Below are 17,261 nucleotides of genomic sequence, written 5' to 3' on the forward strand. Positions count from 1 at the left end.
AATCATGGTAGTTTCAACTACGTTAATAGGACTACTCATATGCTTAAAAGTAGTTTGCTGAATGTTGCCTTACGTGCAGAGCACCAGCTGCACACAATATTCTACAGAATACACAAAGGCAGACTCTCAGTTTTCACATATCTTATATTCTAATTCAGAAAGATATACACATACAATGTGGGAGAATTTACAGGAAGGCTTGGAGAATTCATGGATGCAGACACGACTTAAGGAACTCTTCAGTAAAGAACGAAAAAATACCTACCAGCAACTCTGTTTGCAATAATTTTCCTTGTCTCCCACCCTACAACCAAGTTCTTATGGCTCCACTTACCAGTAAAGCAGCAAGACAAAAAATGAAAATTAAGGGCAGTATAAAAAGCCTACTAATTCAGTAATGCAACATAAAACATAAAAGGAGAAAAATCTCATCACTTGTAATAGAGTTCTTGAGGTTTGTGTGAGAAAAGAATAGGGAAGAAGAAAGTTCTAATATTATTGTGATGGGCAAATTAGGAATAACTGGATAGATAAGATCATATAGATACACTTATAACAAGTTATAAAATTGAAGAGGAAGGTTGCTATAGAATCTCTGGCAGTCAAAGAGCTATTTCCAACAAGTAGGCAAATCCAGAAAAGGTTTAATTTGACTTAGTTAATGCGACTGTCCAAGAATAAGATTCTCAGATCAGATTCTGAAAGATTCCTAGCTGAACCCATTTAAGCTAAAAAGTGAAGCAACTGCAACACCATCTCTTAACCACTTTGTGGCTGTAGACTGGTCTATACATTAGTGGTCAGGAAAATCATACAACCAAAATCTAAGATTGGGGAAGTCTTAATAGCAAAGAAAACTTGCATGTATGTTCTCGGCATGCAGAAATGCAACTTTTTAGGAGAGGAGAAATGCACTGAAAACTAGCACATGGAAAGTCATAAATACAAGGCCTAAACCTAGACCTAGATTTTTCCCTTCAGGAAGGGAAAATCTTCAAAACTGAGGAAAGGCAAACCCTTGACATAAGAGAATGCTTAGAAAGGAAAAGAGTATTCTGAATTCATGAGTAAATGCAAATTGCAATTGCTATTCTATAATGAGAACAACAAAAAGAAGAGTAGGGAAGTCAACGGCCTTGTTTCCATATAATACACGTTCAGACCTTTAATCTCAAAACATGATAAATGTGACTGATCATTTTACAGTTACCTGAAGAACTCCCATCTATGTTGTTATCCTTAGACTAATTTATCCTTCACATTTGTGTTATCTCATAAGAACATAAGAATGACCCTACTGGGTCAGATCAAAGGTCCATCTAGACCAGTATCCTGTATTCCAACAGTGGCCAGTGCCAGGTGCTCCAAAAGAAATGAACAGAACAGGTAATCATCAAGTGATTTATCCCGTCACTCATTCCCAGCTTCTTGCAAACAGAGGCTAGGGACACCATTCCTGCCCATCCTGGCTAATAGCCATTGATGGACCTATCCTCCATGAATTTATCTAGTACTTTTTTTAACCCTGTTATGGTCTTGGCCTTCACAACATCCTCTGGCAAGGAATTCCACAGGTTGACTGTGCGCTGTGTGAAGAAATACTTTTTTTTTTGTTTGTTTTAAACCTACTGCCTATTAATTTCATTTGGTGACCCCTAGTTCTTGTGTTATGAGGAGTAGTAAACAACTCCGCCTTATCTACTTTCTCTACATCAGTCATGATTTTATAGACCACAATCATATCTCCCTTTAGCCATCTCTTTTCCAAGCTGAAAAGTCCCAGTCTTATTACTCTCTACTCATATGGAAGCCGTTCCACACTCCTAATCATTTTTGTTGCTCTTTTCTGTACCTTTTCCGATTCCAATATACATTTTTTCAGATGGAGTGACCATATCTGCACACAGTATTCAAGATGTGGGCATACCATGGATTTATATAGAGGCAATATGATATTTTCTGTCCTTTTATCTATCCCTTCCTTAATTATTCCCAGCATTCTGTTTGCTTTTTTGACTGCTGCTGCACATTGAGTGTATGTTTTCAAAGAACTGTCCACAATGACTCCAAGATCTCTTTCTTGAGGGGTAACAGAAAATTTAGACCACATCATTTTATATGTATATTTGGGATTATGCTTTCCAATTTTGCATTTATCAACATAAAATTTCATCTGCCATTTTGTTTCCCAGTCACTCAGTTCCGAGAGATCCTTTTGTAGCTCTTCGCAGTCTGCTTGGGACTTAACTATCTTGAGTAGTTTTGTAACATGTGCAAATGTTGTCACCTCACTGTTTACCCCTTTTTCCAGATCATTTATGAATATGTTGAATAGGACTGGGCCCAGAACAGACCCTTGGGGGACACCACTATTTACCTCTCCTTTCTGAAAATTGACCATTTATACCTACCCTTTGTTTCCTATCTTTTGACCAGTTATCAATCCATGAGAGCAACTTTCCTCTTATCCTGTGGCAACTTAGTTTGCTTAAGACCCTTTGGTGAGGGACCTTGTCAAAGGCTCTCTCAAAATCTAAGTACACTATATCCACTAGATCCCCCTTGTCCACATGCTTGTTGACTCCCTCAAAGAATTCTAGCAGATTGGTGTGGCACGATTTCCCTTTACTAAAACCATGTTGATTCTTCCTCAACAAATTATGTTCATCTATATGTCTGACAATATTGTTCTTTATTATAGTTTTGACCAGTTTGCCTGGTACTAAAGTCAGGTTTACCATCCTGCAACTGCCAGGATCACCTCTGGAGCCCTTTTTAAAAATTAGCGTCACATTAGCTATCCTCCAGTCATCTGCTACAGTAGGTGATTTAAATGATAGGCTACAGATTACAGTTAGTAGTTTTGCAATTTCACATTTGAGTTCCTTGAGAAGTCTTGGGTGAATACCATCTGGTCCTGGTGACTTATTGCTGCTTAATGTATCAATTTGTTTCAAAACCTCCTCTAATGATAACTTAATCTGGGACAGTTCCTCAGATCTGTCACTTAAGAAGAATGGCTCAGATTTGAGACTCTCCCTCACATCCTCAGCCATGAAGACCGATGCAAAGAATTCATTTAGTTTCTCTGCAATGGCTTTATCGTCCTTGAGTGCTCCTTTAGCACCTCGATCATCCAGTGGCCCCACTGGTTGTTTAGCAGACTTTCTGTTTCTGATGTACTTAAAAAGAATTGCTATTACTTTTTGAGTCTTTGGCTAACTGTTCTTCAAATTTTTTTTTGGCCTAATTGTATTTTTACACTTCATTTGCCAGTGTTTATGCTCCTTTCTATTTTCCTCACTAAGATTTAACTTCCACTTTCTAAAGGATGCCTTTTTGCCTCTCCTTGCTTCTTTTACTTTGCTGTTTAGCCACAGCAGCTCTTTTTTGGTTCTCTTACTATGTTTTTTAATTTGGGGTATACATTTAAGTCTATTATGGTGTCTTTAAAAAGTTTCCACGCAGCTTGCAGATATTTCACTTTTGGCACTGTAACCTTTCATTTCTGTTGAACTAACCTCCTTATTTTTGTGCAGTTTCCCATTATGAAATTTAATGCTACAGTGTTGGGCCGCTGTGGTGTTTTTCCTGCCACAGGGATATTAAATTTAATTATATTATGGTCACTATTAGTCCAGCTATATTCACCTCTTGGACCAGATCCTGTGCTCCACTTCGGACTAAATCAAAAATTGCCTCTCTTCTGGTGGGTTCCAGGACCAGCTACTCCAAGAAGCAGTCATTTAAGGTGTCAAGAAACTCTCTCTGCATCCTGGCCTCAGGTGACATGTACCCAATCATTATGGGGATAATTTATATCTCCCATTATTATTATTAGAGTTTTTTATTTTAATAGTCTCTCTCATCTCCCTGAGCATTTTACAGTCACCATCACCATTCTGGTCAGGTAGTCAGTAAGATATCTCTACTGCTATATTCTTATCATTAGAGCACGGAATTTCAGTCTATAGAGATTCTATAGTACAGTTTGATTCATTTACAATTTTTACTTCATTGGATTCTAAGCTTTCTTTCACATATAATGCCACACTCCTACCACCACGACCTGCTGTACTCTGGCATTACTGTATCCCATTGACTATCCTCATTCCATCAAGTTTCTGTGATGTCTATTATCAATATCTTAATTTAATATGAGGCACTCTAGTTCATCCATTTTATTATTTAGACTTCTAGCATTGATATATAAGCACTTTAAAAACTTGTCTCCTTTCAGCTGTCTGCCTTTACACAATGTAACTGAATGGGACTCTTTTTTATTTCACTGTTTCTGATCAGACCCTGCATGTATTTTATCATTTTCCATCCTGTCATCCTCACTAGGACATAGAGATTCTCTATTAATAGATCCTCCCTTAAGAGATGTCCGAATCTTGTGCTCCTCCGCAGTTGTCGGCTTTCCCCTAGCCCTTAGTTTAAAAACTGCTCCACGACCTTTTTAATGTTAAGTGCCAGCAATCTGGTTTCATTTTAGTTTAGGTGGAGCCCATCCTTCCTGTATAGGCTCCCCCTTTCCCAAATGTTTTCCTAGTTCCTAATAAATCTAAAACCCTCCTCCCTACACCATCATCTCATCCACGCATTGAGACTCTGCAATTCTGCCTGTCTAACTGGCCCTGTGCGTGGAACTGGGAGCATCTCAAAGAATGCTACCATGAAGGTCCTGCACTTCAATCTCTTACCTAGCAGCCTAAATTTGGCCTCCAGGTCCTCTCTTCTATCCTTTCCTATGTCATTGGTACTTACATGTACCACGACCACCGACTTGTCCCCACCACTACACATAAATCTATCTAGATGTCTCGAGAGATCTGAAACCTTTGCACTAGGCAGGCAAGTCACCATGCAGTTCTCCCGGCCATTGCAAACCCAGCTATCCATGATTCTAATGATAAAATCGCCCATTACTAATACCTGTCTCTAATAGCTGGAGTTCTCTCTCCTGGAGAGGTATCCTCAGTGCAAGAGGATACTACATCATCATGTGGAAGAAGGGGGTCCCAACTATGGGATTGTTTCCCTCTGCTCCAATTAGATGCTCTTCTTCCCTGGGACTTTCATCCTCTTCAACAGCACAGGCTGTCAGACCGGGGGTGGGACAGTCCTACTGTGCCTTGGAAAGTCTCATCTATACACCTATCTGTCTCCCTCAGCTCCTCCAGTTCATCTACTCTGGTCTCCAAAGCCCATACACGGTCTCTGAGGGTCAGCAGCTCCGTGCACCGAATGCACACATATGCCACCTACCCACAGGACAGATAATCATACATGCTGCATTGGGTGCAATAAACTGGATAGCCCTCACTCTGTTGCTGGACTTCTGCCTGAAATCTTTTTACTCCTGCAGCTGGTTCCTTTGCTGTTGTTTTGTTTATATCAAGGGAGTGGTTTTGGTTTTTAAGTTTAAAGAATCTTGAGTTCCAGCCCCTGCTCACACTTCCCCTGTAAACTCCCTTGCAAAATTCCCATTAGCTGTTCCTGTTCACCAGCTCCTCTGGTCGCTCAGAAGTGGGCTTTTTAAAGCCCTGGTCTTCCTGAGTAGCCTTGCCCGCTGATTAAGGGTTGATGGGTGCTAAAAGGTTTAGGGATCACAGCCTTGTTAAGAAGCTCTCAGCCTCGCCTAGCAGGCCACTAGGCTCAGCACACACACGGTCAGCACATGGACCCCAAACAAACAGAGCACATGGTATATTTCAGTCAAGCAGCAAGCACACCATAAACACAGATACACACACTACAGACAACCAACATGCCCCAAGGGTCATGTAATCGCTCCTCATTCACCTGGAGAACTCCCTCTCAAAACTACCCTGTTAGCTGCTCCTGTTCACTAGCTCCTCTGATCACCTAGGAGCTGGCTTTTTAAAGCCCTGGTCTTTCTGAATAGCCCTGAGTAGCCCCACGCCCTGGTTAAGGGTTGATGAGTGCTAAAAGGCTTAGTGATCTCAATTAGCTCTTCATTACTGCAATTTAGTTCCTTGAAGGTTTTTATTTATTCCCTAAAAAAGGCAAAATATCCAAACAGAAAAAGCTAAGGATGATAATCATAATAGGTTCCCCCCTCACCAACACCCAAGCAGAAGAACATTTATCATACTGTCTAGATGCATCCCTTTTATTTACTATTGTTCCCTTGGCAGAATAGAGAAATAGGAGTAATATTAAGTTAAGTCAATGTTTTAAAATAAAAATTAGGGTGGTAGGGGATCCTGGCCTAGTCCTCTTTCTTTGATCCTCATCTCTGCAGCAACCAGGCTAAGTTTCTGCTCCAGGGATTCTCAACTTGCCCTGGGAGATGGCAGAGTCCTCTTTTGGGAGGAAAAGAGTGAGATGCAAACAGAGGGACAAAAAGTAGAAAATATTTTGTTGAAGGAAGAAGATTCATTTCAATTATGATAGACAGTCCACTGGTTGGTTTTCTTTTCAAAAAGGTGATGTGAACCAATCAGCTTATACTCCATTTTTGGAGCTGTTCTTCATGCAACATCTTTTCTGTGGTGTAAAGAGAAAACAGGGCATCTCTTCTATGGTTTCCTATTTGTAAAATGCACATCATTACTGGAGGTTAGTTTCCAGAAGCCAAAGCCTATAAAACTATGTGTAAATGTCTTGGGACATCCCAATTCCACTTGCAAAATATCAGTGTAAAGCAACCAACATATACCTGCTTGGAACATCTTTTTAGGGTCTTTGTTTTGTTTCTTTTTAAAGGTTCTGTACAGACCCTTCTGTTTGCTGAAGATTAATGTTGGTTAAACTCATTGGTTAGCTTTACAGAGATAGGTATTTCTTCTCAGGTTGAAATTTCTGTATCAGACATTTTGGTGGAAAAAAAGTTACTATTTTGTAATTTGCTTTGCTACATGCAAAAATCTTTCCACATTATCTGATATATTTTAAAACATATTCAATCATCCAGCCAGTCACACAGCTATATAAATGTTATTTGAGTTATCTGTTCCCCTACGGTCTTTGCTTGGCTCAACACCAGAAGGATGAAACAGTTGTATAAATCTTTAACCTCTATGTTTGCACCGGTTTATTCTTTCTTCAATTATGAGGTTGGAATTGCTTGTGTTTATTTTTGTTGTGTGCCTTGGTGCACTTTTAAACAAGCACTTAAGTTTCTGGCTATTCAGGTTTATATCTTAGTTATGTTTACCTTCAAGATATCACTTCACTTTAGCTTCTCAACACAACTTAAAGGTTTTACAGCTTTTAATATGATACACAAACACCTTTGATAACTCTGATGCTTATAAGCTAAATATGTTAATTAAATTAACATCTCTTATTTAAAATAAGAAATGTATTTTGTGATTATGGTCCCCTCATAAAGGATCGGTAATAAGGTAATTCAAGATATGTGGGTGCCAAGGTATTATCAATAATCTATATATACAATACAGTTTTTCATGCTAATTCTTTTCCTTACATAAATGAGATTTCCAATGAAAAGACATTTTTATTTCTTAAGTCTTGATTAGTCTATCAAATGATAAATATCTTTCATATTATAATGTAAGCCAAATCAAAAAGAAAAAAAAAATCTTCATCCATTAATATAGATGTTTGTAGCAATTAGTCTGATTCTTTCTCAGTTTTAAAATCATTATCTACAAAGCACAGAAAATGTATGCATTTTTAATCAGGTTTTCAGGCCTATAACTACCATTAATAAAATTCATATTACATATTTTAACACCACAAAACAGTGTCAATTAGAGGACTGGGTTGTGTTGTAGAGACACAACAACCAGGAATTAGACTAACACAAATTCATTTCACATAATACACCAAACACCAAACAATAGGGTTCTTTTGCTCAAAGAAGTTTATTTGTTTTCAGTATTTCACTTCATTCAATTACTTATTTCCTACCACTGCTTTCAATTTTAAGCATTTTGAGTGAAATATATTCATACACTGATGTTTGGTAACATTAAACAGTAACCATCACTTAGCAGTAGCGATGAGCAGTTCTCATATTTTCTACAGCAGGGAATGAGAAACCTATTAACGTTAACACAGTTGAGACTGTAAAATACATATAGCTTTATACAGGACCATATTATCAGATACCCTTCCCACTTTCCAGAAATTTTCAGACTCTGTCAAACTGATTTTCAACTCCACTCTCTCTTGTCTTTTCAACTCACAATGACAGTCGATTCTACTCACTAGCTATGCAACTTTAACCAATCATTCGGGATTCTAGCCACTCCCCCTTTCATTCTAGGCTTGCAGATAATAGTTTTTATTTCTTTCTTAACAGGCATAAAAATAAAAATGATGTTCTATCACTTTCCTTCTCAACCTTATTAAATACTTAATATTTTCATTCACAGATTGAGAGTCTAATGAAACCAATAAGCTCTTGAAAACCAGACTGAACTTTTAGTTTGCCCACCACCATGCTGCAATGCAGTGTTTTTATAATTCCATTCTTTCAGCAAGATCAGAAACATGCACTGAAGTATTACATATACTGTACCAGCAATAAAAATAAGAATGTAACAAACAATAAGGATATTTGTCATCATTTCTATGCAATGATACATGTTCCTCACCCCCTCATTTTTCCTTCCCTCACTCTTCTCCAAACAAGAACGTAATACAGTTTGTTCTCTCATTTATAAATTTGGGAACATTCCAGCTAAACCTATGTTTTCCTCCCCAGTGTCCCCACAACACTAACATCTTAAGCGATATCAGTGTAAAAGTATCAGCGTATAAAACTTGTTGTTACAACCACCTGACATTCAGTTCTCAATCTAGTTCCTTATGAATGGATTTTGGAAGGAGCAACTCTAAGACAACCTTCAGTTTATCAGAGGCACTACCTTCCTACCACACTGTTGCTGCTTTATAAATAATAAAATAAATAAATAAATAAATAATTAGATCTTACATAGCACTTTTGATCCACAGATCACAAAGTTCTTTACAAAGGGGCTAAGCATTATTATTGCCATTATTATTGCCAGATGGAAAAACTGAAACACAGGGAGATGAAGTGTCTTGCCCAAGGTCATAATACTCAATACTTAAAACATAATACTTAATAAACAGTTAAGGAAAAAAAGGATATGTTCTTTTTTAGAGTCTACTCCTGCTCTTATTGAAGTTAGTGTTAAAATTTCCAGTGACTTCATGCTGACCCATGTTAAGTCATCCTAACGGTTAATTACATTCACCATTAAAAAAATTATGCCTTATTTCCAGTTTGAATTCAAGCTTCAACTTCCAGCCATTGGATTCTGTTGCATCTTTCTCTGCCAGATTGCAGAGTGCATTATTAAATATTTGTTCCCCATGTAGATACTTACAGACTCAAATCAAATAACTCATTAAGCTTTTCTTTGTTAAGATAAATAGACTGAGTTCTTTGAGACTAACACTCTAAGGCAAGGGTTCTCACAACAATTTTTTTGGTGACTTCAGAGTGCAGCCACCAACTCTTGCTGGTGGCTGCTCTGACACTTTTTTCCCTAAAATATTTAACTAACTTTAGGAAAAACAAATAAATATGCATGTATACACACCCAGATCATTGTAATTTATTTATGTAGGGCTCAATAAAAATAATGCTGTGAAAAGTGATATTTATATTTTTGTTAATATCACTTTTCACAGCAAGTCCTGGCAAGTTAAGACCTGGATGGAGGGGTGGAAGGTGAGGCAACAGAGGCCGGGGCAATGGATGGGGGGGGCCAGGCCCCACTGAGCCCCTCACCCCTCCCCAGCTTCAAGTAGAGAACTGTCCTTACTCCTTCAGCATTCTGCCCCACCTGTCTCTGGAGCCGGGCAGAGTGGCGCATCCAGGAGGAACAGGAAGGGTAGAGGTGGGGCTGACGCTTTACCACCATCCCAACATCACCTGTCATGGCCACAGGGGAAACCCCCTGGTGGCTGCATTTGAGAAATGGTGCTCTAAGGCAAGTTTTCTAATTTCCATCACAGAATTTCACTGTTTGCTTGCTTTCATCCCCTCACTTTAGTACTTATTCTGCACACTGTACCATTACCATTAGGGATAGTAAAAACATGCTTGAATTAAATAAGAATTGATGAGGACTGTCACAACAAACTAGAGATGATCCTTTTCTAAGGTTCAAAAAGCACACACAAAAAATTACTTCCTGTCCTCCAAGGTTTGATGCTTCTTTCCACTTCCTGGTTTGAGATGGAAACATCAGATACGATAGCAATATTTCTGACTCAACTAGAATCAAGAAGTATCAACAACATTACAAGAAAGAATATTCTCACAGAATTTTCAGCTTTTCTGAGGTTCATCTAGCCCTAATACTCAACAATAATATATTAAATCAGCAGTGCAATGATTGTGGATACTGTGACAGAAAAAGGCAAAACATTTAATAGAAAGTTTGAATCCATTTTAGGATACTTTTAGGCATAGCTGTAGGGTATGCATTCAAGAGCACTGTAGTTCTGTGCAATGTTCCCCTTGTCCAAGGATGAATTACTTTTTCCAAAGTGCTGTGTACCTTTCCATTATACTATTTACACAGATGACTACATGCTTGTAGCAAACTCTTCAGCTGATATGGTCATAACAGGGAGACGGTTGTAAAATACCTGAGAGAATGCTGAAATTAATCAACTAAATATCTAAGTATCTTTACCTTTCTGTATTAAACAACTGTGAAATAATATTTCAAGTGTACATTAGCTATATTTAGAACTTTAATTTACCATCACTCACAAATGAAAAACGAAAACCAAAAAACATCTACTAGCCATTTTAGAAGAATTGTTCCTAGCAGTACTTAAAAGTAATTGCAATACAAACAACCTGAGAATGGCTTTTCAAGATTAGCCAACAGAAAATGTTATATTTTTACCTTAGGTATAGGGCTTATTTGGTTAATAATTTAAATATACTCAAGCGAGACTTTGCCAATAACAAAACAAGTTTGAAAAGTTTAAACAATCATTAGACCATTAACATGGACCAGCAGCTTTAAATACTTGTTGTATAATCTTCTTTTTTATTATTGATGTCATATTAATTACAGTGGTTTCACAGAAATAAAAATAGATTTGGACGGTAGCTGTTAGAATGACCATTGTATAAGTTGCAGCACATATTTATTTGTGTCTGTTCCATAGAAATCTGATTTTTGCTTGAAGTCCATTATAGTAAATAAAATTCAGGCTTAAGAAATATTGAATCTTTTCTTTGCAGCTATATAAAATTATACAGTTAATAAAGGAATAAATCTTACACCAAGTTTCCTTCTCTTTGGTGCTGTGTCCCTCTGGGATCTTGGTTAGACAGTTTAGAAAGCCATAATGCACATTTGGGCCCTAATGAGTTAGGAGGTATGGTTAGGTTCCCATCTCTTTTTGCCTGTAATTATTGTTATCCCAAGGATATTATACTGAAGACTGATGTTTTGCAATGATTTTTTTCAACACAAACAAAAGAAAGTGAATGAAAATCATAATGCTTTTTGTAGCGCAAAACACATTCATATAGTCTATGAACACGTGTATCTGTGCGGACAAGTGCTTGTATTACCTGAGCATTCAGCAGTTCCTCACACTTGTATGACTGTTTTTCAATTGCAGCTATGTACTGTTTTTCAATGGCTTCTTCTTGCTTCTCAACTGTAGACTGCAATAGTGCCTGGAAACAAATACAGCAGACCAGTTTCAAAACAGAAGACACACTTGAGTATTTTTGACACACGGCAAATTGACTAACTTTTGTATATAACTGAAATCTGATACTCAGCTGCACCCACAGAACAGAAATGTGCAACTACTGAAGTACTTTTCTATATATGACTACTTTTCATTTTTAGATATATATCTTTCTTTAGCCAGGATTATATTTTTTGGCTCTTATGTTTCCTACACACACCTTTTGCATAAAAGAAGGCAACTCACAGAAGATAGAAAGGGTGAGTAGTTCTGTTAAACATACTCAGTTTAGTGGGACCACACAAGATGAGAAGCATATGAAAGCTGCTGAAAAAAAAAAAAAAGCCAGACATATTTCACTGGCTGACAAAACTCCACATCCTCTTGGCACACTGTAAGATCCCATGGGCCAAGCATGATCTTCACAACCACAACTCAACTAAAAGCAGATGGAAATTCTGAGTAGTTTAAAACATAAAAGCAATGCCCCCCCAGGAAGTTCACACTCTGATGTGAAGAGGTGGAAGTCAAAGTGTGGAAAAGTCAAAATGCCAAGACAATATTAAAAAGATAATAAAATTAGGGACATTATACAGATATTTGATCTTAGCTATGCAAAGGTTAAAGAATCTGTATGCAAAGGGAAAAAACTAAAACAGATCACAAGAGAAGACAAATCACCTTTTGTAGGAATTACATCCACCTATTTGCTTTAAGATGATGCTGGTATTTTTACCTTCACTTCACATACTCCTGTGCTATACATGTTTTCAATAGTATATTCTATTTATATGTCCCTTCTTTCTAAAATATCTACTGTACTATTTATACTCACAACAGCAAATTCTATTTTTAAATAGTAATCTGTGTATTAAACTACTTGCAATTACAATGTAAGTTAAAACAGACTTAAAATTTATAGAAAACAGATTTTTGGCACACACATGCAGAGAAGCAAAAAAAAGGCCAAATTATTTAGATAAGTTTTGTTTTGAAAATAAGTTTGTTTGGTAGGAAACAATAATAATTAAATAAGATATTGAATAAATGCAAAAAAAAAACCTGGGACAAAAATATTTGTATAGCTTTTGGTCTATCTTCCAACATTTTCCAATAATTAGTTTTGTTTTGCAAACATTACTGTTCTTCAGGATGACTACTGCTGTAACTCAGTAGCAGTTTTATTGATTCAAAAGAAAAACAATACTTGTAAATTAAAAAAGTGACAGATGGTGCTCGACATGAGGTTTAATCAAAATCCAAGAATAAGTTTAGTGGCTTTTCCACTGGCTTATGTTCGTCTTTAAATGTAAAGATTGTTTTGCAGATTGATTGTTCATCTTCTGCATTGATACAAATTCAGACAATCACAAAAACTTAATTCTCAAAAGATTCCAATTTATGCCTGAAAAATTCAAAAAAGTCTACTTTAGTTGGGGTAAAATCCCATAATGAATACATTCAAATGGATATAAACCAATGAGAAACCTTATTCAAGGGCTTACTACAGAAATAGAATGCCAGTTCTAACATTCTGCGTTTTTATCTTCTGGACTAATGTTTTAAGAACTATTAGAATTAATTTAGGAAGTACATTAAAACATAAAAGGTATAAAAGCAAAGATAAATATAAAGGGTCAAATTCTTCTCTAACTGAAGTCAACAGGAAAGACCCAATTGACTTCAACAAGTGCAGGATGTGGTCCTAAATAAGTTTCCTCCCTTACCCCTAAACCATGCCTTCTAGTACAAGTTCAGCTGAATACTCTTGAGAATGCAGGAGCTAACAGAGTTCCCATGTAAATTATTTAACCAGTGGTCTAAGTATATTTTCAGTAGCTGTCACTGAAAACAAAAGCAGAAGTATTAGACTGCAAAAAGTAACAACTCACCATGTTGTTTTTGTTTGTATGTTTGTTTGTTTTTTAAACACAATGGAAAGCTATTGTATGTTTTGATAATAAAGTAACTGTCTCTTAGGATTGATTTTATCAAGAATCTCAAGAGTGTGATTTTAAACACATACAGGGAGTCAAAATATAATTTCTAAATATACCTTGGAAAAATGATTTTGAGGGATGAGTTCTACTCATAAGAGAATACATTAGCATTACATTACACTCAATTAAGCCTAGGGGGGAATGATCACAATTGTTACTATCAGTAAATAAGGAAGTTTATTTAATAAAATATTAATTCTAGTCTTCATTAAATTTAAAAGATGGCACAAAAATATGGCATTATACCACATAATACAGTTGTATCTTGTCCTGTCCCCAAATGATATAGACTGTTCTAAGACATCCCTCCCCATAGTATGTAGATTGCAGTCTTCTACTTTGTAATTTATCTTTGTTAAATAAGTTGCATAAAGATAAAAAGTGCCAGGAAATACTATGAATTCTGTGATGAGACTTAAAAATTTAAAGAAATTAAATGTTTTCCATCATATATTATTTTATAGACAGAGACAGACAGATAGATATAATAAGTGCTCAGATACTTCAGTGTTCACTGTCTATAGTGTCATAAAGTAGAAAGAATATGTTCCCTCTGTATGCTCCTGCAAAGCTCAAAGTTTAAACATTTTGGCATTATACTCTTTGCCTAATCATCTTATGTAATTATATAGAAACATGCCACAATGATCCTTTAAGGCTTGCATCATCTTGGAATGTTAGCCTTTTCTACTGAAGGTATTCATTGGCTTGGTGAGATGAATATGGAGTACACATGAAGAACTGTCTATAGCTCCAACACATTAATGCAGCTATATTTCCTGAAATCGCTACAAAAACTCAAGTATAATTCAATCATAAAGCACAGTAACACTTGATATTAGAGCTGTCAAGTGATTAAAAAAGTAATTGCAATTAATCACAGAATTAAAAAAATTAATCACATTGCTAAACAAGAGAATACCATTTATTTAAATATTTTGGACGTTTTCTACACTTCAAATACATTGATTTAAATTACCACAGAATATAAAGTGTCCAGTGCTCACTTTACATTAATTTTTATTGAAAATATTTGCACTGTAAAAAACGAAATAGTATTTTTCAATTCACTTAAGTACTGTAGTGCAATCTCTTTATCATGAAAGTTGAACTTACAAATGTAGAATTATGTACCAAAAAAATTCAAAAATAAAACAAATGTAAAACTTTAGAGCCTACAAATCCACTCAGTTCTACTTCTTGTTCAGCCAAATGCTCAAACAAACAAGTTTGTTTACATTTGCAGGTGATAACGCTGCCTGCTTCTTGTTTACAATGTCATCTGAAAGCCAGACGAGGCATTTGCAAGGCATTGTTGTAACCAGCATCACAAGATATCTATGTGCCAGATGTGCTAAAGATTCATATGTCCTTTCATGCTTCAACCACCATTCCAGAGGACATATATCCATGCTGATGATGGGTTCTGATCAATAATGATCCAAAGCAGTGTGGATTGATGCATGTTCATTTTCATCATCTGAGTCAGAGGCCACATGTAGAAGGTTGATTTTCTTTTCTGGTGGTTCGGTTGTGTAGCTTCCGCATCAGAGCGTTGCTCTTTTAAGACTTCTGAAAGCATGCTCCACACCTCGTCCTGCTCAGATTTTGAAAGGCATTTCAGATTCTTAAACCTTAGGTCAAGTGCTGTAGCTATCTTTAAAAATCTCACTTTGGTACCTTCTTTGCATTTTGTCAAATCTGCACTGAAAGTGTTCTTAAAATGAACAACATGTGCTGGGTCATCATCCAAGACTGCTAGAACATGAAATATATGGCAGAATGCAGGTAAAACAGAGTGGGAGACACACAATTCTCTCCCAAGGAGTTCAGTCACAAATTTCATTAACACTTTTTTTCAATGAGCGTCATCAGCATGGAAGCATGTCCTCTGGAATGGTGGCCGAAGCATGAAGGGGCATACAAATATTTATTATATCTAGCACTTAAATAACTTGCAATGCTTGATACAAAAGTGCCATGTGAACGCCTGTTCTCACTTTCAAGTGACATTATAAATAAGAATCGAGCAGCATTATTTCCTGTAAACATAAACAAACTTGTTTGTCTTAGTGACTGGCAGAACAAGAAGTAGGTCTGAGTGGACTTGTAGGCTCTAAAGTTTTACATTGTTTTGTTTTTGAGTGTAGATAAGTAACAAAAATAATCCTACATTTGTAAGTTGCACTTTCATGATAAAGAGATCGTACTACTGTTCTTGTATGAGGTGAATTGAAAAATGCTATTTTATTTGTTCATTTTTACAGTGCAAATATTTGTAATAAAAATAACAAAGTCAGCTCTGTACAATTTATATTCTAGGCTGCAATTAAAATCAATACATTTGAAAATTTAGAAAAATATCCAAAAATATTGAATGTTTCAACTGATATTCTATAGTTTAACAGTGTGATTAAAACTGAGATTAATCACAGTTAATTTTGTTGAGTTAGTTGGTTGAGTTAACTGCAATTAATTGGTATCAAGCCCTACTTTATATATTTAAATGCATACTTGCAGCACAGCAGCACCAACCTCAAATTTGTGCCCTATTGACCAAAAATAATTTGGGATAGCCAGCTTTGATAGTCGCAACTTCCATTTTCCACAATGCATGAAGAGCTCATCCTGTAAAAGTAGCCAAGAGTCCTGTGGCACCTTATAAGCTAACAGATGTTTTGGAGCATGAGCGTCCGATGAAGTGGGTATTCACTCATGAAAGCTCATGCTCCAAAACGTCTGTTAGCCTATAAGGTGCCATAGGATTCTTTCCTGCTTTTACAGATCCAGACTAACACGGCTACCCCTCTGATACTCTCATCCTGGTGGCCTAACACTGATGGTGAGGACAGCTCTCCACTTTGATCCATCTCAAGTCTCATGGACAACTCTTTCTCACCAGCCTGTTGTCACTATCTTGATGTAAAAGTGGCACCCCACTAGTAATAATTTTCTTCAATAGCTCACAGTCAGTTAGGCCATGGGTAGAGGAGAATGGAGCCCCACAGACAACTGCAGCATGCAGTACTGGTCTCAGTTACTGGCTTTCAGCATGTATTGTCAGACCACCTTCTAGATCCTAAAAACTAATCTTCAAGTGCCTTTAGTAGATTTTTTTTAAAACCAAAGCTAACTCTGGCTCTTTTAGCCTGGTCTTCATTAGGAAATCATGAAATAGCTTCCCAATGAGTTATAAGAACTTTTCTTTTTTTCTCATAATTCCCTCAGACTCCCAAAATCTTTTCCAACTCTCCCACAAGACACTGCTTCAGGGAACTGTGAAAAGGACTGTGGGTCATGTATCTAAGGGTTGTGTGCCTGCATTTAAAAGAGATAGCCATGCACGAACATAGGGAAGAAATGGACCCAGAAAAGAATAGCTAACATGAACACTAGTTTATTAGGCAACTGTCTGGTTCTCTAGGGTACAGACACTGTAAAATATATTCATTCTTAGCATTAAATGAAAATAAGCCTTTATTTGTATTTTCTCATATTCCTGAAAACAAGAACTATTAAATCTCAATACCGACTAATTGGCAATCAGCTATATTTCCTTAAACT

At 36.6% G+C, this 17,261-nt stretch overlaps 1 protein-coding gene across 6 annotated transcripts in view; it reads right to left on the reverse strand.

Moving 5' to 3' along the window:
• The window catches only part of CCDC91 (coiled-coil domain containing 91), a 336,190-nt gene that overhangs the window by 122,163 nt on the left and 196,766 nt on the right, over positions 1–17,261 (reverse strand). For 5 of the 6 annotated variants that reach the window (XM_030539052.1, XM_030539070.1, XM_030539062.1 and 2 more), the window contains exon 8: positions 11,573–11,680. The exons of the other annotated variant lie outside the window; for it this stretch is intronic. In XM_030539052.1, the coding sequence (XP_030394912.1) occupies positions 11,573–11,680 (108 nt within the window). The remainder of the gene's footprint in view (positions 1–11,572; positions 11,681–17,261) is intronic. 6 annotated transcript variants of the gene reach the window in all.

This window comes from Gopherus evgoodei, chromosome 1, assembly GCF_007399415.2.
Source record: "Gopherus evgoodei ecotype Sinaloan lineage chromosome 1, rGopEvg1_v1.p, whole genome shotgun sequence".
In the NCBI taxonomy this organism is placed as follows: Eukaryota; Metazoa; Chordata; order Testudines; family Testudinidae; genus Gopherus; species Gopherus evgoodei.